The sequence below is a fragment of the Hyperolius riggenbachi genome, chromosome 3, assembly GCF_040937935.1.
Source record: "Hyperolius riggenbachi isolate aHypRig1 chromosome 3, aHypRig1.pri, whole genome shotgun sequence".
NCBI lineage: Eukaryota > Metazoa > Chordata > Amphibia > Anura > Hyperoliidae > Hyperolius > Hyperolius riggenbachi.
The window spans coordinates 96,462,162-96,484,790 of NC_090648.1; the positions used below are offsets into that span (position 1 = coordinate 96,462,162).

Consider the following 22,629-nt stretch of genomic DNA (forward strand, 5'->3'; position numbering starts at 1 on the left):
TTACTACAACCAGAGCTGTGTAAAGGTTACCTTGTCTTTGGAAAACATTGTCTTTGGACGCGAAACCTGGTTTCTAGATTGCCATGTCAAGTTTGCTAAGGTGGTCAAACACATCTCCTTTAGATCTGCAAATCAAAGAATATGAAGCTAATTACTCTGGTAAAGGTGAAACGCTTCAACATGACAGCAAGTCTGAACTGCAGCTGCATTTTCAATACAAATCCATTATTGCTGCGCACAGGTAATCCCCATGTTACAAACATCCCAAATTACTAATAGCCTGCATATCCTTCGCAATGTCAATTCCAAGCTTGTGGAACCTCTATGGGACAGTTTCAGTGGTGAGAAAATGGCAGGAAGGGGGTGGGGGAAAAACCCAAGAACAGAGGGGAATACTGGAGACACATGGGGGACCAGTATTCCAATTATTAAAATTTAAGAATACGCCTACAGTCCCTATCTCATCTGTTAATTGAGCCAGATGCCAGGATTTTGATGCCAAATTTTCTTGACTAGCTAATAAAACAGCCCCTTGCCTTCATTTCAAGTATCTATCAACTTGTGAGAATACTCAAGTGCGTGACCAGTTACCAGCAATCTGTGACAGACTAAACCCTCGTACACACCCTAGATCAGGGGTCCCAACCACCGGGCCGCGGCCCACTGCCGGTCCGTGGGCAGTTGCCAGCTGGGCCGCGGCGGGTCTGGCCTCTCGCCCCCCTCCCCCCGCGGCCGCCACTCCTGTCACCTTATGAGCTGGCGGCCGCTTCCTGTCACAGATTCCCCGTAGCCGCTATGAGGAATGCAGCATCTTCTATTACAGCAGCGCTTCCTGCGCAGCTGCTGTAAGGAGGGAAGAAAGCGAGACAGCGCCGGTTTCCATGGTAACGGCGATCGCCGCTACAGGAAGCCGCTGTCTCGCTTTCTTCCCTCCTTACAGCAGCTGCGCAGGAAGCGCTGTTGTAATAGGAGATGCTGCATTCCTCATAGCGGCTACGGGGACTTTGTGACAGGAAGCGGCCGCCAGCTCATAACAGGTAACAGAAGCGGCGGCCACGGGGGGGAGGGGGGCTACACGGGGGCACTATACTAGCTGCACATGGGGGCACTATACTAGCTATCCGGGGCACACTGGGCACTATACTAGCTACCCTGGGGCACATGGGCACTATACTGGGGCACACTGGGCACTATACTAGCTATCCTGGGGCACATGGGGCACTATACTGGGGCACACTGGGCACTATACTAGCTATCCTGGGGCACACTGGGCACTATACTAGCTATCCTGGGGCACACTGGGCACTATACTAGCTACCCTGGGGCACACTGGGCACACTAGCTATCCTGGGCCACACTGGGCACTATACTAGCTATCCTGGGCCACACTGGGCACTATACTAGCTATCCTGGGCCACACTGGGCACTATACTAGCTATCCTGGGGCACTATACTAGCTGCACATGGGGCACTATACTAGCTATACTGGGGCACACTGGGCACTATACTAGCTATCCTGGGCCACACTGGGCACTATACTAGCTATCCTGGGGCACATGGGGCACTATACTAGCTATCTCTGGGGCACTATAGTAGCTGCACATGGGGCACTATACTAGCTATACTGGGGCACACTGGGCACTATACTAGCTATCTGGGACACTGGGCACTATACTAGCTATCCTGGGGCACACTGGGCACTATACTAGCTATCCTGGGGCACACTGGGCACTATACTAGCTATCATGAAGCACTATACTAGCTATACTGGGGCACACTGGGCACTATACTAGCTATCCTGGGGCACACTAGGCACTATACTAGCTATCATGGGGTGCTATACTAGCTATACTGGGGCACATTGGGCACTATACTAGCTATCCTGGGGCACACTGGGCACTATACTAGCTACCCTGGGGCACATGGGGCACTATATTAGCTATCTTGGGGCACATGGGGCACCATACTAGCTATACTAGGGCACTATACTAGCTATACTGGGGCACACTGGGCACTATACTAGCTATACTGGGGCACTATACTAGCTGCGCCGGGGTACCTAGACTCCCTATAACTGGGGCAGCTGTGCCGCACCCCCCCCCCCCCCCCCCCAGAGAAAATTTTGGACGGTTACCGGTCCCCGGGCCGAAAAAGGTTGGGGACCCCTGCCCTAGATGACTCTTGGCTAAGGCGGCTAGTTCGAGCTTTAACTGGTGTGTGTACCCCCAGATAAAGTGGCACCCCACCCACTCTGTGCCTCAGCTAGAGATCTCAATGGTGGATCGTCTTGGCCTTATGCACACGGTACGATTTTCCGCGCGATAGATGGATCCGATTGATAAAATCCGCCATGTCCGATATTGCTCCGGATCGTTTCCGCACTCGATTTCTCATAGCGATGAATGGAAGAAGATAAGAGAAACGAATGAAGATAAGAGAATCGAGCACAGAATCGTGCCGAAAAACGATCGGGTCGTAAAATTGCACGGAAAATCTTACTGTGTGTACCCAGCATAAGTCATTGCTCTCCCCACTCTCTTTTTAATATAAAAGCCGACTTTGTAAATAAATAGATATACAGTGATGTTTGTATTGATCAGAATTCATTTTTATTCTTTGAATAAAACAGTGAGTTCTGTTTTGCACTAATCACATCAGGACTGTCTCTGAATGGACACACTGTGGGGAGTCTCATTGTTTTCCTGCATATAAAGTAGTTCAGGACTTACTGGCTTTCTTTCTGACAAAATAAGTCTTTCTGGTGTGGTGACAATCTTTGCAATGGAAGGTGTAGTTGGTCATAAATGGAAGACAAGACCTAAGACCAAACAAAACAAAAAAGATAAATCACTAGCCTTATAGACTTGTAACCATGGGTAAGTTACTTTGTATATGAAGTGTGTGACAGAATGTAACACATACGTGGTGTCTATTCCAAATGTATCTGCGCCAAACCACGTCCGGCAGATGCCACACTGCAGCTCAATCTCTCCCAGCTGGCGTCCATTCTCCTCATCCGCTGAGCCTGTCTGTGTGTCCATGGCTTCACCTTCTATGGCGTCCTGTGAGGAGAACCACAAAGGGACAGCAAGAAAAAGGATCATTTCACTTTCAATTCCACAAGGCTGATAAGCCAACCCCACCATAGCCACATAACACCAATCCTTTGCTCATTCCACTGACTACCCATAAAATGGAGAACATTCCTCAAAACTGGCATGGTAACATTAAAATCTCTACATGATCTAGGCCCTGGGAACCTAAAGGATTTGTTGCACATGCAACACACCTTCCACAATCCAAAATCCAAATCTAAAGGATCTTATAACTTCACCACTCCAGAGTCCAACTCAAAAACCTTGGAAACAGAGCCTTCTGTCATGCTGCCCCTTCTCTTTGGAATGCCTTGCACACCCAATCAAGACAGCTCCAACCCTGGAGGCATTTCAATCAAAACTGCAAAGCCTCCTGTTTAGTCTGGCATCTATGATCAGAAGACTTTTTCCCTGTAACACATCACTATGTACTCATCTGAGACAAGCGTATGCGCTTTGGGTCCTATGAGAGAAAAGTGCTTTACAAATGTTTTGTTCTTGTGGCTGGATAACGTACTGGTAAAGGGCTCTGAATCTGACACATGGGGGCCAGGGTTTGAATCTCTGCTCCTCCTGTTCAGTAAGCATGCACCTATTCAGTGGGGAGACCTTGGGCAAGACTCCCCAACACTGCTACTGCCTATAGAGTCCACCCTAGTGGTCACAGCTCTGGCACTTTGAGTCCGTCAGGAAAAGGTGCAATATAAATGTTCTGTGTCTTCGGTCTTGTTATATAATTTAAGAAAGACTATTACCTGTTTTACAACGAAGTAGCCTGATCTGGTTTTTCCGGAATTTCAATATATATCTAAACAATGTAAATTTCAGTCACATTGCCATTTTCCAGGCTACCTCCCATCCAGCTCTTCTAATACGCTTTGCAGATGGAGGCGCTTCCCAGTAACTCATAAGTACAAATTGCATTTTTCTACCATGGAATCTGTACTCCTTTTTAATACGAACAGCCCTGGTATTTCCTCTTCCTACATCAGCTGCATCAAGCAGGAGATCTTGTAGCTAATCTTCCAATGCTTGCACTAATTAAGTGACTGGCAGCCACATGGACATTCCAAACCCCGACAGACTGTTGAAACAATCATGATAAAGGGGCTGAGTGACTGCGTGCTCAGTATCAAGGTACACAAGTTTGCTATGATTGCCAAATCATACTTCAATGTGTGGAACTCAAGGGTGGAATTCACTGTGCGGGTTCATTGTATTTACTCTCCTGAGGTGTAGATGAAGTTTTTAGGGGAGTAGATATACTGCTCTAAAACCATTAAAGTGGACCCAAATTAAAAATACAAGATTTCAGAAATAAAATCTATTTTCTAAATTATAATAATAAATAGCAGCCTTTTTTCAGCCGCATGATGACAAATCTAAAATATTTTACATTTATTGGAGGAACCCCTCCTTTCCTTTCATATTGCCGGGACAGAATCCGGCAAACTGGTGAAATAGATGGTGTCCAGCAAAAGGAGGAATTGCTAATGGCTGCCTCCTGTATAACCCTAGTTATGAAAAGAGAAGGGTGATAAAGTATGCATTGAAATGCTCATAGGCTTGAAGGAGTGTTTATTTATCTTTGTATGAGTCAGAGTGGTGCAACTTAATATTTTGAATTGAAAAAAATGTTTGGTTTGGGTCCGCTTTAAATGGTTAAAATTCAGCAGGCTACAGTACTGTACAAACAGGAGAGGGGTACAGGCAGTGTGGGGGTCTACAGCCGTTTGACCCCATATATCTGTGGCGCTTCTTCAGGACAATGAGCATCAACACAATACCCCCTTATAAACTCTCTGTCATCCATAATTACCTGGAAAGGGAAGGACGCCACGTGGAGGCGCACATCTGTGTGCGTGGCACGTTAAAGCGTCAAAACCCAGCGCCGGATGCATAAAGCTGTCCCCGATCCCTAACCAAACATTTCCTGCAGTACACAGGAAGTGACGTGAGACAAATAATCCAGTGGGTGGAACGCAAACCCTGGTAACCATGGTGACAGAGGCAGGCGACAGGGGCAGCACTTGGATATTTCCACCGGATAGTAAGCACACAAACTCAACAAATCTTAGATATTAAATATAGCTTATAACATTGTCTCAAAAGAAGTCTGCCGGGGGGCAGACCAAACAAAACCACCATCAGCGTCCTACTAGCCATTACCCGTAGTCCCTAAAAGAGACAATTAAAATAACGACTTATAGAAAAAAAGGATTATTAGGCCGTAACCTATTACGAACTCACCACCGCAGACACAACCTCCGCCCACCCGGCTGAATCTGAAATCTGCACCTACAAAAAAAAGACCAGGAAGGTATTACCATAATGTAAGAATGTATCAAAACGTCAAAGGGTATAAAGGTTAAGGGAAGAATTATAATAAAATTCACATAAAATATATACAGTCTAAAGAAATACAGATAAATTATTTTTGTCATTCAACTCTAAAGGACCAGAGGCATAAAAAAAAAAAAAAGATCCAAAAGCTCTCGCTACGCAAAAGCTTCTTGTCCCAGTCCCCACCACGTTTATCTCTTGTTACCGGTTCTACCCCCAAAAAAACAAAGGAGGGCGACATCACCATCGATCACACGGGGACTTCCTACACAACTATTATTGATGTGCACTGATCTTGATAATGATCCTTGACCAGCCTGGTTGTCTCTCCTATATAGATCCTGTCACAAGGACAGGTTACGGGCATATACCAGGCCTTTTGTTTGGCAGTTATTGAACTGCCTAAACCTGCCACTCACAATAAAATTGCAACACGAGCACCGGCCACATGGATAATTGCCCACCAGGCGATTACCATCCAACCAGGTTGTTGTCTGGAGACTGACAAATTTGCTACGTGTAAGCTTGTCTTTCAAATTGGGAATACTATGATAAGATACACAGGGAGATAGATTGCTTTTATCACTCAACAGCTTATCTTGTTTTATGATCCACCAGTTGTTTTTAATCGAGGTCTAATATGCTCATACATGGGGGAATATGTAAAGTGCATATAAAAGCGTTCTGCTACAGAGCGCTTCTTTGGAATCAACAAGGCTCCCCTGTCCTTATTAGATGCTTTCCAAAAAGCATCTTGAAAAGAGTCATGACTATTAGGTCCTGTGACTGTGAAACAAAGTCCTCCCATGTAATTGCATTACGCCTCAAGCGTAAGAATTGGCTATATGGAAGACTTTTAATCGTAGCTGGAGGGTGATAACTAGAGGCATGCAGAAGGGAGTTGACTGCTGTGGCCTTCCTTTGAGTGTTGGTCAATATTGTTAAAATCGCACAAAAGTAAACATACCAGTGCGTTAGGGGACATCTCCTATTACCCTCTGTCACAATTTCGCCGCTCCTCGCCGCATTAAAAGTGGTTAAAAACAGTTTTAAAAAGTTTGTTTATAAACAAACAAAATGGCCACCAAAACAGGAAGTAGGTTGATGTACAGTATGTCCACACATAGAAAATACATTCATACACAAGCAGGCTGTATACATCCTTCCTTTTGTATCTCAAGAGATCATTATACACAGGCAGTGTGCATAGAGGGGCCAGGAGGGGGGAGATGCATCACAGAACCACAACACTGAAGAACTTGGCAGCCTTCCAGACACAGGCTGACAAGTCTGACAAGAAAGAGATAAGTTGATTTATTACAGAGATGGTGATAGTAGAACGTGCTGCAGTAAGCCAGAACACATTAGAATAGCTTTTGGAACTTGTAGGATGATAATAAACAGGATGCAATTTTTGTTACGGAGTCTCTTTAAAGAGACACTGAAGCGGAACAAAATTATGATATAATGATTTGTATGTGTAGTACAGCTATGAAATAAAAAAACATTAGGAGCAGTGACATGTCTAATATTGTTTCCAGTACAGGAAGAGTTAAGAAACTCCAATTATCTATGCAAAAGAGTCATTGAGCTCCACGACTTCAAAGTCGCAGAGAGCTCTGTCTTCTGAAGCTTATTATCTCAAGTGTCAGTCACTGTATTATTTTATTTTCTGCAGAGGACAGTTCGAAAGTTCACTAGGTTGCTCTGTAAAATCATTTAGAACGCTGAGTAGTGTGTAAACTGCAAATATTACAGAATGATGCAATGTTATTAAAAAAAAAAACCACACACAAAAAAAAAAAAAACACAACAACTATATAACTGAAAATAAAAACATGAGAATATTTTCTTTGCTACAAATGTTCTAGTAATTATACGTACTATACAACCAACTCATATCAATTTTTTTCGCTTCGGTGTCTCTTTAACCTCTTAATGACAAGTAGACTTATAAAACGTCCTACTAGAGCCTCCTAGTGGTTCCAGGACGTTTTTATAAGTCAAACAGTGCTGCTGCCGCCGTGCACGTGAGATTAGTGGGGAAAAAAAACACCTTAGAAAAAATACACCTTTATTTCCAAATTATATATTGTCACCAAACTTTGTACTAGGGACATAATAAAATAAATAGTCTTGTGATAACCAGGACAAATGGGCAGATAAAATGTGTGTGTTTTATGTACAGAAGCAGTGTTTATATTAAAACTATAGGGGATTAAATTGGAAAAATAGTGCATCTTTTCCTTGTTTTTCCCTTTAAAATGCATAGAAAAAGGAATTACTGAAAACAAATATCAACCCCCAAAAAGCTTAATTGGTGGTGAAAAAAACAAGATATAGATTATTTCATTGTGATTAGTAGTGATTAAGCTATTGGCAAATGAAAAGGATGAGCACTGAAAGGTGAAAATCGCTCGTCTGTTAGGGTAAAAACCGCTTTGGGGTGAAGTGGTTAAAGGGAATCTGAAGTGAAAATACATTTATGATATAATGATTTGTATGTGTAGTACTGTTAATAAATAAAACATTCGCACAGATGAGTCTCATATAGTTTCCAGTACAGAAAGAGTTAAGAAACTTTAGTTATTTATTGTATTTATGAAGCACCAACATAGTTACATAGTTATTTTGGTTGAAAAAAGACATACGTCAAGACAAGACAAATAACATTTATATTGCGCTTTTCTCCTTGCGGACTCAAAGCGCCAGAGCACAGCAGCAGCCACTAGGGCGCGCTCTATTGGCAGTAGCAGTGTAAGGGAGACTTGCCAAAGGTCTCCTACTGAATTAGTGCTGGCTTACTGAACAGGCAGAGCCGACGTCCATCCAGTTCAACCAGAGAACAAAGTACAACACCAGCCTGCTCCCTCACATATCCTCGTTGATCCAGAGGAAGGCGAAAAAACCCTTACAAGGCATGGTCCAATTAGCCCCAAAAGGGAAAAAAAATTCCTTCCAGACTCCAGATGGCAATCAGATCAAATCCCTGGATCAACATCATTAGGCATTATCTAGTAATTGTAGCCATGGATGTCTTTCAACGCAAGGAAAGCATCTAAGCCCCCATTAAATGCAGGTATAGAGTTTGCCATAACTACTTCCTGTGGCAATGCATTCCACATCTTAATCACTCTTACTGTAAAGAACCCTTTCCTAAATAAATGGCTAAAACGTTTTTCCTCCATGCACAGATCATGTCCTCTAGTCCTCTTAGAAGGCCTAGGAACAAAAAGTTCATCCGCCAAGCTATTATATTGCCCTCTGATGTATTTATACATGTAATTAGATCCCCTCTAAGGCGTATTTTCTCTAGACTAAATAAACCCAGTTTATCTAACCTTTCTTGGTAAGTGAGACCTTCCATCCCACGTATCAATTTTGTAGCTCGTCTCTGCACCTGCTCTAAAACTGCAATATCTTTTTTGTAATGTGGTGCCCAGAACTGAATTCCATATTCCAGATGTGGCCTTACTAGATAGTTAAAAAGGGGCAATATTATGCTAGCATCTCGAGTTTTTATTTCCCTTTTAATGCATCCCAAAATTTTGTTAGCTTTAGCTGCAGCGGCTTGGCATTGAGTACGATTATTTAACTTGTCGATGAGTACTCCTAAGCCCTTCTCCAAGATTGATGTCCCCAACTGTATCCCATTTATTTTGTATGGTGCTAGACCATTGGTACGACCAAAATGCATGACTTTACATTTTTCAACATTGAATTTCATCTGCCATGTATGTGCCCATATAGCCATCCTATCCAGATCCTGTTGCAATATGACACTATCTTCCTGAGAGTTGATGATTCTGCCCAATTTTGTATCATCTGCAAAAATAGCAGATGATACAAAATTGGGCAGAATCAGTAGTAACTCTCATATTACGCAGCGCTGAATAAATATATACAATGATACAAGGATGGCAGACATAACAAGGTTATACAACATAGAACAAAGTTATACAAGGCAAACAGGATACAAGATACATGATCATGCTATTATGGGCTGGTTAGGTAGGCCCAGTAATACAATTACAAGGCTGTCATAGGAAAGGAGCCCACAATCCTGTAGATTACACTAGGAAAGGAAGGACCCTGCCAGAGGCTGACAATCGAAGGGGGAAAGGGGGTGGAAACACTAGGTGGAGCTGTGGAATAAATATTCAGTAGAGAGTTACTGTGTGGTAGGGGGTGGGTAGGCCATCTTAAAGAAGTGGGTTTTGAGGACTTGCTTGAATGTGTTGAAGGAAAGAGCAAGTCTGAAGGGCGGTGGAAGGGAGTTCCAGAGTTTGGGGGCGGCTCTTGAGAAATCCTGCAGGCGCACATGGGAGTGGGAAATCCTGCAGGCGCACATGGGAGTGGGAAATGCGTGAAGCGGTGAGGCGAAGGTCATTGGAGGATTGGAGGGGGCGACCTGGTGTATACCTGTGAACAAGCTTAGAGATGTAGGTAGGGCAGGTTTTGTGCACAGATTTATACGCCAGGCATAGAATCTTGAAACGTATCCGGAATCGGATATGGAGCCAGTACAGGGATTTACAAAGGGGAGATGTGGATGCGGAGCAGTGCGAAGAATGGATGAGCCTTGCCACCGCATTCATAACTGATTGAAGGGGGGCAATGCGTTTCAAGGGGAGGCCAGAAAGGAGGAGTTACAGTAATCAAGGCGGGAGATGATGAGGGCATGGATGAGCAGTTTGGTCGTGTCCAGGGTTAAGAAGGGCCGAATCTTGCAGATATTACGGAGGTGCAAATTGCAGGCTCTGGTGACATTTTGGATGTGGGGGGATGAAGGAGAGGCCAGAGTCCAGTGTGACACCCCGACAGCAGGCCTGGGGCGTAGGGCGCGGTACAGTCAGAGGGGGAAGAGCCATGTCTCTGTGAGGGCAAGGAAAGTGAGGGATTTGGAGAGGAAGAGCTCATGGATGGATGGATGAGACAGATGTGGTGTTCCAGAGACCACAAAACAGAGGGAGAGAGTGATTGGGGAGGTATGGATGGGAATGAGATTATTATGGTGTGGTCTGCGGATGCAAGAGGAGTGTGATGGGGCTGGGAGGTGGGTGGCCGGGGTTTAGGGACCAGTTTGGTGTCTAGGGATGGAAGGATAGTGGGTGGAGGGAGAAAGTAGGGGGACAAGCTGGTGGAGGAAGAGCATGTGGTAGTGGTGGAGGGGGGCAAAGGGTTTGGAGGAAGATGGTGGGGAAGTGTGGGTGAGCCAGAGAGAGGGTGGGTGTTCGGGGGGGGGGGGGGGGGGGAAGAGTACATTACGTTGTGTAGGGGTGAAGAGAGCAGTGGTCTGGACTGAGGTAGATGTGTAGAGAATGGTGGAAGTGTCATGGAGTAGGAGAAAGGAAGAAAGTTATGTGCAAAGCTTGGATAGTGATCAGCAATGCAGGCGAGGTTAAAAGGTAAAGGAAGTTACCTTAATGTTAAGCTGAATTGCTGGTGAATTCTGGTAAATTCTGGTTAATTTCCACCCTTTGAAAACAAACCGAAGTCGTCCCGAACTGACTACAAAACCTCCTGATATACACACAGCATCGCATCGGAGCAAATGAGTAATCAGGATGGTCTGGCAGACAATTTACAATTAAGCAGGGGGGAGGGTCACTAGAGTCTCCTGCAAGACAAAAACTTGTAGGGGTTACAAAACTATAGGGGATTAAATTGGAGAAATAGTTTCTTTTCCTTGTTTTTCCCTTTAAAATGCATAGAAAAAGTGTCTTCTTCAAGTAATAAGCTTTTACATCATATTATGGCACTAACAAGAAGGCATATTGCCTTTAATTGGAAGTCTAGCCACTTAAATGACATCTCAGTTTTCACTAAGCTTAAAGTGATCTAAGCAGCTCCTGGCTTCAAATAGCTGAAAGGGCTGCCATGTTTCAGGAGTTCAAAAACCCCTTCTGCTTTTACAATGTCTTATCCAGGCTAGGTGTGAAATTCTTCAAGTGCGTCTTATGTTTTCTGTTTGAAGTACAATGGGGAAGGCTCAGGGTTTGTTTGTGGTCAATTAAGTCTAATGAGGTGATTTCTTATCAGCCTTCCATCATCTGTTGCTCTCAGTCCTTTCAAGGACACAAGAAGTGTGTATTTTAACTTAAAAAGATGAGGTAAAATGAAAGGTGTTTTTTTTAATAATAAACTATTTTTAGAATGCATTTTTAATTTGCTATAGAGCTGCACTGGGTGTTAAAAATGATGCTCTGTTCACTTTAACGAAGCTATGCTGTCAGAGCACATCCTAGCCAAGGTACATGACACACTAGACTTCTTCTCGGCAACCTGGTCCCCGTGGATAGAGACGCATGACAATGAGGGGCTGGAATATGCTTTACATTCTTTTTAGGATTTCTCTCCACTCTGGTGTTGATGTGTATGGTGATCTAAATGGCATTGAGTAAGTTAATTCAGGGGGAATGGGGCGTGGTGGATGGTATTGAATATTTTCGTCTGATTCTTTTAATTTAGCTACGCAAGTGAGAGGCTGCTTTTGTCCTTTGAGTTTCTTACCTTTCCTTTCCCTTCCCTTCCCCCCCTATTCCCCTTACCTTCCCCTTGGATGCATCTCATCGGCATGATGCGATTTCCCCACCCATGAGATCTCCTTGTATTTCCCTATCTTCCTTACTCCTCCCATTTGTCCCTTACTTTCCCCCTCCTGTTTTTCCCCTTTTTCCCTTCCCCAACCCCTTATCAATATAGAAAATTGGGTTGATATCAATATGATGTTTTCAATGTGCGTATTATTCAAGGAAGTAAGATTTTAGGTTCTATGAGCTTGTTATTTGCATGTACTCATAAAGATCTGTATATTTTGTGAATTTACCTTTTGATATTCCCCCCAAGGGGGATTTACTGTTTGTACATTATTTGCTATCTTTGTGAACTTATTTCTTACACAATTAACACCCTTGAAATGAAATTACTGACAGGCCACCAGGACATCCAGTGTGAAAAAAAAGCCAGAATTTCAATTGCAATTAGTAAATTACAATGTAAATATGTTACTTAGGTACTACTAATATGGGAGAGGCAGAGCAGGACAGCAGAAATGAACCACATGCAATAGATTAGAGATCAAACATACACAGGCAGATGAATGCAGTAAGGGGTCATTTTCAAGTTCAGTGCAGGTCAGCTTAGAGATCACACTACACAGGCAGGTGAATGCAATAAAGGATTGGTTTCACGTTCAGTGCAGGTCACATTAGAGATCAGTGTTCTCCCCAGAGCCTATTAGCCGGGCGGAGCGCCCACCTGGGTCTCTGTTCCCGCCCGGCTGCTGTGATTAGGCTCAACCTAAGCCGAGACTCATTCCTCTGCACGGAGTTTTGAATCATTTCTCTGCACAGTTTTGAATCACTAGCCCTCCTCCTCCTTCCTATCAGCAGCATGGAGGGGCGGGGAAAGCTCCTAGCACAGAGCAGAGATGAGTCAGACCGCGGGAGCTTTTAGCTGCAGTCCAGACTCCAGGCACAGAATAGAATGTGCAGCTCTATTGCTTTCCTTTTGGTGAGTCACCTGATCTCCCCCAGCTACTACAGTGCACAGACGCTCTCCTTTCCCTGCAATGTCCAAAAACCTCAAATACTGGCTGATCAACACATTTCCTTTTTTCTACTGATAATACAGATAACAAGCTGTTTACAGGATCTGTAACCTGAACCTGGTGCTGCATTCACTCTGCCTACTGTGTTCCTGCACTTCATCACAAACTGACCACCAAGTGTTCAGTTAAATCACTGAGATATCCAGCTTCCAGTATGGGCAAATGAATGGCAAATTGTTCAGTACAGCATGTTTAACTTATCTTTGCTCAGCAGTTAGTTTTAGGTTGAACAGAAGATTTACAGCCATCCAGAATACTAAATCATTGTAGCATGGTTTTTACAGTCTTCTCTGGAGTTCTCACCATGATTGTCACCTGCCTGTGTGATTTTAGTCAGCACTCGTCTGCTCCGATACAGCAGCAGGAGTCACATACATTGCATGCTGGGAGTGGTTAATGATGTCTGGTCATATATGTGATGATGGGGGCTATGGCACTAAGGCCCCTTTCACACTGGGGTGCTTTTCAGGGAATGTCCAGAGCTTTACCGAATGCCAGCAAACAGAGGTACTATGGCAAAGTTGCCCTGTGGTAGCATTTACACTAAGTTGCAATTTGTATGAAAATATCATACATATACAGCATTTTGGAAGCGCTCGCAATGTGATTTTTGTTTCTCAAACAAGTTATTCCCCCCTTTCCCCCAAACCAGCACGATCTAGAAATCTTCCCATCTAGTGTGACCCTCCCTCTCCAGCAGCACCCAGCGTGACCTTACTTCCCCACCCGGCTACAAAATATCTCTGGGGAGAACACTGGAGATCAAACATACACAGGCAGATGAATGCAGTAAGGGATCGGTTTCAAGTTTAGTGCATGTCAGCTTAGAAATCAAACATACACAGGCAGATAAATGCAATAAAGGATTGGTTTCACGTTCAGTGCAGGTCACATTAGCGATCAAACATACACAGGCAGATGAATGCAGTAAGGGATCGGTTTCACGTTCAGTGCAGGTCAGAATAGGGGTCAAATACACCTGTGAGGAGAAGAGGATGAAGATGATCAGGGAATTTGCAGATGAATTAATTGCGGGTGCATGTGCAAGTGTAGTTCAATCATAAATTGAATTCTGGATAAAATTTCCACCCTTTGAAAACGACACCCTTCGAAAACGAACTGAAGACGGCCCTAACCGACTCAGAGATCTCCTGATATACACACAGCATTAGACCAAAATCTATCTGTTATCTATGCAAAAGAGCTTCTTTGAGCTCTGCCACTTTATAAAGTCGTGGACAGCACTGTCTTTTGAAGCACTTATCTCAGCTGTCTCTCATTGTTTCTTATTTGTTTATGATTTTTCTACTGAGAAAAGTTCAAAGGGACAGTAGCCTGCTCTGTGAAATCATTTCAAATGATGTGTATTGTGGAAACTGCAATTATTGATGCAATGTTATATATAAAAAAAAAATATATATATAAAAAAAAAAAAAGCTATATACCTGAAAATAAAAATGACACTATTTTCCTTGCTACTAATGTTCTATTAATCATCCGTATTACACAATCAATTCATTATATCATGAGGGTTTTTTTTCGCTTCAGCGTCACTTTAAATCAAGGAATTCCAATGACTGATCTCCCCAATGATCCAATGATGTGTAAATAACATTCACATCAAATATATATATATATATATATATCTGGTCCAGGAACCCATTCCTCGGGAAGTAAATGGAATTAGCCTCCCAGTGGCCCATGAAGAGGTCGGCATTGGTAGGGGCCACAGGGGTTTCCATAGCCGTGCAGAGACTTCCTGGTGGTACCACTCATGATCAAAGAGGTACGAGTTCCTGGTCAGGACAAACTCCGGACCCGCCAACACAAACCATTGCAAGGCATCATCCTCAACCAAGGAAGGCAAAAAACATTCCACAGCAGCCAACCCATCTACATGACAAATCCTACTGTACAGTGACACTACATCAATTGATGCCAAATGGTAGGAGTCTTGCCTTTCAAAATCCCCCAAAATATTAAGTACCTCTGTACTATCTCTCACATAATAAGGAATGGATTGTAAAAGAGGTCTCAAATGGAAGTCCAGAAACTGCGACAGGGGTTCCCTCAGTGGGCCAATAGACACGATAGGATGGCCCAGAGAGTTCTCCAAAGATTTATGTATCTTGGGGATACAATACCACCCCGGGCTCCTAGGGTGTGTAGGAATCAACTTGTTTGCTGTGGCTCTATCTAGATCACCCTCTGTCACAGCTCTTGGGAACAGTATTCTCAATTCAGAGAGATAATCAGATGTCAGATCAATAGGTAATCTAGAGTAGGTAGATCTATCTTGCAGTTGGTGGATACAATCAGCACGGTATTTCTCAGTTGACAGGACCACCACTAGGGTTGCAACGGTATGAAATTCCACGGTATGATAACCGTCAAAAAAAAAAAATACTACGGTATGACGGGATTATACAATTATTTGGACCCTGAGCCCCCTCTGTAGCCAGTAGTAGGTGCCCGCAGCATAGGTAGCCAGGGATAGGTGTAGCCAGTAATAGGTGGACGCAGCATAGGTAGCCAGTGACAGGTGGCCGCAGTATAGGCAGCCAGGGATAGGTGTAGCCAGTAGTAGGTGCTCGTAGCAAAGGTAGCCAGGGATAGGTGTAGCCAGTAGTAGGTGCTCCCAGCATAGGTAGCCAGTAGTAGGTGCTCGCAGCATAGGTAGCCAGGGATAGGTGTAGCCAGTAGTAGGTGCTCGCAGCATAGGTAGCCAGGGATAGGTGTAGCCAGTAGTAGGTGCTCGCAGCATAGGTAGCCAGGGATAGGTGTATCCAATAGTAGGTGCTCGCAGCAAAGGCAGCCAGGGATAGGTGTAACCAGTAGTTTGTGGCTGCAGCATAGGTAGCCAGGGATAGGTGTATCCAATAGTAGGTGCTTGCAGCAAAAGGTAGCCAGGGATAGGTGTAGCCAGTAGTAGGTGGCTGCAGCAAAGGTAGCCAGGGATAGGTGTAGCCAGTAGTAGGTGGCTGCAGCATAGGTAGCCAGGGATAGGTGTAGCCAGTAGTAGATGCTCGCAGCAAAGGTACCCAGGGACAGGTGTAGCCAGTAGTAGATGCTCACAGCAAAAGGTAGCCAGGGATAGGTGGCCGCGGGAGGGGGGGGGGGGGGTTGGGAGGGGACGCAGCAGCAGGGATAAATACTCACTTGCCGGCAGCAAGGTCCTTCACAATGTATGGGCTTCATTCTACTTCCTGTTCTTGCATCATCTTGTAATAGCACCCAGGGGGTGCTGTTTCTGGGAAATGTGATGCAAGAACAGGAAGTACAATTAAGCAGGGCTGTGGAGTCGGAGTCATGGAGTCGGAGTCGTGGAGTCGGGCAATTTTGGGTGCCTGGAGTCGGAGTCGGGAAAAAATGCACCGACTCCGACTCCTAATGAATTTGTAACTAATTAAAATAGAAAATATGATAACATGTTCTATTTCTCAGATAATAGTCATTAAAAATAATGTATATATACAGTATCTATACAGCAATAGCTGTGCTTAGTCCACAAAAATGAAATAAACCAATCAAAATTAGTTACTTGTGCTGCTTCAATAAAGCAGTCCCTGTATTTTTAAGGTCAGATATACATATCTGATTGTGACTGTATATATGATGTGTACTCAGGAATCTCTTATATATACTAAATAACATCTATGCTGTAAGAATAAAGCCTGATGTGTAGCTGTGTCACTAATAGAGATGGTCAACGAGATGGAAATAATTCTGCATTGATGCTGATTTATGCAAATGTTTGCACTCCCTTTGCTGATGAAATCAAATAATTTGATATGTTGTTAAAATTTGGTTTGGTGACTACAAATTAAAGGGTAACTGAGACGGATGAAAAGTAAAGTTTTATACATACCTGGGGCTTCCTCCAGCCCCCTTCAGGCTAATCAGTCCCTCGCTGCCCTCCACCACCCGGATCTTCTGCTATGGCGGTGGAGTGTGTGCATGCGCACTACGCCTGACTGGCTCAAGTACCTGGACTCATAGCAGAACATCCAGGTGGTGGAGGAGGACAACGAGGGACTGATTATCCTGAAGGCGGCGGGAGGAAGCCCCAGGTATGTATAAAACTTTAATTTCATCTGTCTCAGGTTTACTTTGTTACACAGTAGTACTATACTCTACATATGCACTCCCCACAGAGCTGCAGGGAATCCACTGAGAATGCTGTGCACATTGAACACAGAGGTGTTGTCTGTTTACAGTACCTGCACATCATTCTTACATGTACCCACACTTACATTGCCTAGGGCCTGATAGATGTTCTTTGTTCCGGTTTGTACCTTTTACAAGTACTCTTACCAAGGACTAGTTTTAGTCTAAAGGGAAGAAATATAGTAGTCTACATATCCTTCTCACTTCAGTTGTCTTGTAAAATTCCTAAGCGTTGGCAGTTAAGAGACGAATTTCATGTTACATACTTTTAATCAACAAAATTGTAATATGCAAATTAGAGGAGTCGGAGTCGAGGAGTCTGAGTCGGTGGATTTTTGGACCGACTCCACAGCCCTGCAATTAAGCCAGTACATCGTTCAGGATGGAGCTGGCTGCCCGCAAGTGAGTATTTGTATCCCCACTGCTGTACGTGCGCTCGCCGCTGCGTCGCCCGCCCCGCCCCCTAAAACAAGATTGTGCATGGTATGATTACCATGCACAACCAAACTGCGGTATATCGTCATACTGGTATACCGCGGCAACCCTAACCACCACCCCACCCCCCTTATCTGCCTCCTTCACAGTAGAATCCGGTCTACTGAGCAACCACTTCAAAGCTTTTTTCTCAGCAGGAGATAAATTTGACTGCACTTTTGGATAAATCAAAGCCCTACAATCTGCGAGCACTCTCTGCTGGAACAATTCAACTGAACCACCAGGAATTGTGGGTGGATTAAAAGAAGACCTATGTTGTAAGGCAGTGGTGCATTTCTATCTACCAGATTCAAAGTTCCAGTCTCAGAGAGTTCACATAGGTCTTGTAAGGTGCATGCATACCAATAATTAGCTGAAGTTCCAACCAGTGGAGGTACTTGAACTATATCCGGGGTGGTCGGACTGTCCCATGGTCTTCGTTGAGTAGAGAAAAACTTATGAAGAGCCAACTTCTGTGTGATGAGAAACAGTTCTTGCTCAAATTGGACAAAATCAAACTCCACAACTGGACAGTACCAGAGTCCTTTATTCAAGAAACACAGAACCGCATCATCCAGAGATACTCCAGATGAATTAAACAATTTTACTTTGTTTCTTTCGGAGCGTCTCACTTGTCGGCTGTTCCAAGACACTTGTTTCAATATGCTTTTTTGCTTTTTTGAGCCTTGTCTGTTAAAGGGACCTCATCACCAGAAGATCTTGGGGATCCCCCAGGGGACCCAAAAGTAGAATCCTGGCCAGATTTGTTACCTGAGGGATTACGTTTCCTTCTCCATTTGTTTCCTCTTCTTGGTTTATTGATTAGTTTGTCCCCATCACCATGAGAAGACTTTCTGCTGTTCATAATCCAGGTGATCTCGTGTAAACTTAGCATTTTTATGTTTCTTGATTTGATCTTGTATAGGAATCAACCTTTTCTCAAATGTTGTAATGCAAGATTGTAAGAACTCTTCACTAGATTCTGCCAGTATAGTTTTTTTTTGACCTGTTCAATATCCTCACAGTCAATTTCATTCCCCTCAATCAAAAGATCGAGATACAGAAGAACACATTTTCTAAAAAGATCATGATATTTCTCCTTTGCCAATGGATGAATTTTATGCTAGGAGCACACAATGCGTTTTTCCTGCTCGATCGATTTTGCCGCTCGATTCTCTTATCTTCCGCTCGTTTTTCTTTTCTTTTTCCATTCACTTCTATGAGAAATCGAGTGGTAAAACGAAAGTGAGATCGGACATGTCGGAAATGATCTATCGAACCATCTATCTGCTGGAAAACCGCATGGTGTATACGCAGCATTAGACTGTTGAGCTCCTGAATTTTCATAAAAGTAGCACACAATCTTCATCAGATAAGAATGATGCGCATCTCACACAGGCCATCCCTGCTTGGAGATAAATGACCTCAGTAACTGATAAGGCCCCCAAAAGAAGAAAAAAAATAAATTAAAAAAAAATTAACCTTGCTTTTCAGGCACACTTAACACAAGAATGATGCAGAAGAGAGGAAACTTTTACTATATTCTTACTTAAAATGTCTTGTAGCAGTGTGATTCAGTGAGGTCTCTAGTTTAAAAAAGGAATGGCAGTCTTGCCACCATTCCTCAAATTCAGTACATACAGCCCACTGTGTTGTAATCGGTGTCCAACAAAGAAGCACGCTGGTGCATGTGAACTGTTATGTGCCGAGTTCAATTATTGTCCCCTCAGAATCACTACAAGATGGTATCAAGCCTCATCTACACGTGTAGATGAGGCGGCGATCCGGCGGCTCAATTAGCCGCCGGATCGCCTCTTCCGCGTCCCCGCGTGTACCCGCTCCGGATTCGATTCCCCGCTCCTCAGCGCCGGCGCTGCTTATCTTCCGCTCGATTCCTTGCCATTGTCCCCTCGCGGGGAGCGAGCAGGGAATCGGCGGTGCGGAGATCCGTCCTGTCGGATCTTATCAATAGAGCCGCATCAGCGGCTCGATTGATAAGGAACATCGCGGCCGCATCTACGCGTGTAGATGCGGCTTTAAGGGTGTTACCAATTACAGAGCCAGCTCTGTACATCACTTACCACAGCAACCTTTTCATTGGAGGATTCTGTGTCCGGTCCAGCTCCTGAGCCCAGCTGAATGGAAACCCTACAAGGAACAAAATATGGTAAGTTATCAACTTCAACACATATGCAGTAATTGCCATAATAAATATGATAAAAATATTACAGAAACACAAATGGAGGGGTTGGTTGTTTTACAGGTACTTCTATCATCTGAACTCCGAGTACCTATCAATTTTTATGTCTCTTGCAAATGAGTAAATCCTTTCACACCTGTATAGGGGGTGTAACCTCCATGTAGTCTTCCCAAAGCTCTCGGCACTTGAGAGGTCTAAATGTTGATACATGTAAGAATGGCTGCAAGAAATATGGGTGCAAGATGAAGCTGAAAAACAGCTCTCCCTGGCTCCTGCAAAAGTCCCCCTCCAGGCTGCCATGGACAATGGGGAAAGACAGCTTTTGCTGGAGGCCAAATTATGCTCTTTTAAAGTAATTTGCGCTACATCTTTAATTGGCGCCCAAATTGCCTTCTGAGCGCAGCTATAGCTGTAATTCTCATTGAAGCCTACGGGGGGGCATGGTGTGTCCAAACTTACAGACGCCTATTTGTTCTGTTTACCCTTACACACAATTATTTTCCTATTCACTTCCTGGCAGATTCAATCACACTTATCAAATCTGATGGGTTCATATTCCCCTGAAGGAAAAAAAAGGGGGTGGGGAGAAGGGGAGGAGCCAGAAAGAAACAGAGAAAGAATGTCTAGTAGAAGTAAGGGGGAAATATGGAGAAAGAAACAGTGGAACCCAACAAACCAGATGTATAGCTATCAATAGTACGGTGATATTATGCAGGACCTAGAACACAAAGCATTAAAGTGAACCAGAGACAAAGCATCCTCATGCATTTTACCATATATCAGTGGGAACATCAGAGAAAACACCTACCCTGCTCTCTGTTTTATCCTTCACTGTTCAGCTTGCTTGTTATGAGCACTGATAAAATCCCCGACTGAGCATTGTTTGGCTTTGCTCAGGAATCATTATAGCCGAGTCGGTCTTCTGTGATGTCTTTTCAACCCCAAGCCTGCCCCCTTCTGGCTCTGCTAAGGAATCATTACAGCTGAGTCATTATAGCAAAGCAAGACTGAATGCTCAATCAGGGATTTTATCTGGGGTGATAACAAGCAAGCTGAACAGTGAAGAATGAAACAGAGAGCAGGGTAGGGGTTTTCTCGTATGTTCCCACTGATATATATGGCAAAATACATGAGGGTGCTTCGTCTCTGGTTTACTTTAAAGCTGATCCGAGATGAAAAGCTAACTATAACAAGTAAATTGTCTATATATCTTATCTAAAGTTTAGTTTACAGAGCAAATCTAGCTGCAAACAGCTTCAACAGTTTACGATTATTTATTCCTGTGATACGAGAGCCTCCATGTTTGTCACATTGCACACAGGCAAGCTGATCTGTATCTCCAGCCCTCTCCTCCTCCCCTCTGCCTCTGAAATCTCTGGCTAATAACCTCCTCCTGCCCAGACTGAGCTCCCATAAGCCCTTGCTTCATGGATCTGAGAGTGCCAAGGCACTCTGGAGAAGCTGTGGGTGAAGCTTGTTTAGTTTATAGGGAATTAGAGTATTAAAGAAAAAAAAAAAAAAAGTATTTGGCTTGAGGAATGCCCTATAAACTATATGAAAGGAAAACAATTATGCAATGAGTAAAAGTTTATCTCGGATCCACTTTAAATACAACTGCTACAGAAGCCAATAGCCAATAAAGTGAAGTAAAGAAACCAGGCTTATATGCAAAACCACCATGAGGGTGCTATATACAATAAAATAACCAGAACCCTATCTATCCTATAGACAGGGCTGTGGAGTCAGAGTTGGAGTAATTTTGGGTACCAGGAGTTGGAGTCAGTGATTTAATAATCTGAGGAGTGGGAGTCGGATGATTTTTGTATCAAATCCACAACCATGGTAAGTATTACAGTCCTGGCCAAAAGTTTTGAGAATGTCAAAAATATTGGAAATTAGAAAAGTTGGTGCTTAAAGGAGTTCTGTTAGGGGTTCCTGAGGAGAAAAACAGACACTTACCTTGGGCTTCTATCAGCCCCCTGCAGCGGTAATGTCCCACGGCGTCCTCCTCCCATCTGCCGTTCTCCGCCGCCGGCCCCGGTCTAGCGTGGCATGGTATCCAACTGCGGCTGCGCTACAGAGGCCGCGCAACCGCTCGCTTCCGTCTGCGTCATCGGAAGCTTACTGCGCAAGCGCAGTACAAGACTCCGTTGTATTGCGCATGCGCAGTAAGCCTCAGATGACGCGAGCGGAGGCGCGGCAACGCGCAGTATTCGTCTGTGTGACAGACAAATAATAGCCCGTTGCCGGCTGCGGGGAACGGCGGATGGGAGCAGGACGGCGTGGGACATTACCGCTGGAGGGGGCTGATAGAAGCCCCAGGTAAGTGGCAATTTTTCTCCACAGAAACCCCCACAGAACCCCTTTAAGTTTTTATAATAGCAATTTGCATATACTCCAGAATGTTATGAAGAGTGTTCAGATGAATTGCACAGTCCTTATTTGCCATGAAAATTAACTGAAAACCCAATTGCCAAAAGCTGGAAGCAACCTTCTGTGCTATTCAATTTAGTGTTATCCAGAGTTGAGAATCTGAGGATTATGGATCTTATACATCATTCATTATCAAACTCCATGTATAAATATCATAATGATTGGGATGATTGGAGCATCTTTAAGATGTTCCCTACTAACACTATTTAATATACTGAAATAAGACCTACTAGGACATTATGCCCTTACTGTTGCTGAAACTAAAAATATCTTGCACTGTTATCTGTATCTGGAGGTACTAACAC

The 22,629-nt window shown here is 44.0% G+C and overlaps 1 protein-coding gene across 3 annotated transcripts in view; it reads right to left on the bottom strand.

The window, feature by feature from the left end:
- Window positions 1-22,629, bottom strand: part of LOC137562861 (E3 SUMO-protein ligase ZBED1-like) — a 167,978-nt gene that overhangs the window by 37,250 nt on the left and 108,099 nt on the right. For 2 of the 3 annotated variants that reach the window (XM_068274630.1, XM_068274629.1), the window contains exons 2-7: window positions 19,773-19,839; window positions 13,961-14,029; window positions 5,346-5,393; window positions 2,923-3,062; window positions 2,730-2,818; window positions 31-125 (exon numbers count right to left, since the gene is read on the bottom strand). In XM_068274630.1, coding sequence (XP_068130731.1) covers window positions 31-125; window positions 2,730-2,818; window positions 2,923-3,062; window positions 5,346-5,393; window positions 13,961-14,029; window positions 19,773-19,839 — 508 coding nt within the window. The remainder of the gene's footprint in view (window positions 1-30; window positions 126-2,729; window positions 2,819-2,922; window positions 3,063-5,345; window positions 5,394-13,960; window positions 14,030-19,772; window positions 19,840-22,629) is intronic. The other variant, XM_068274631.1, reaches the window with a different exon arrangement.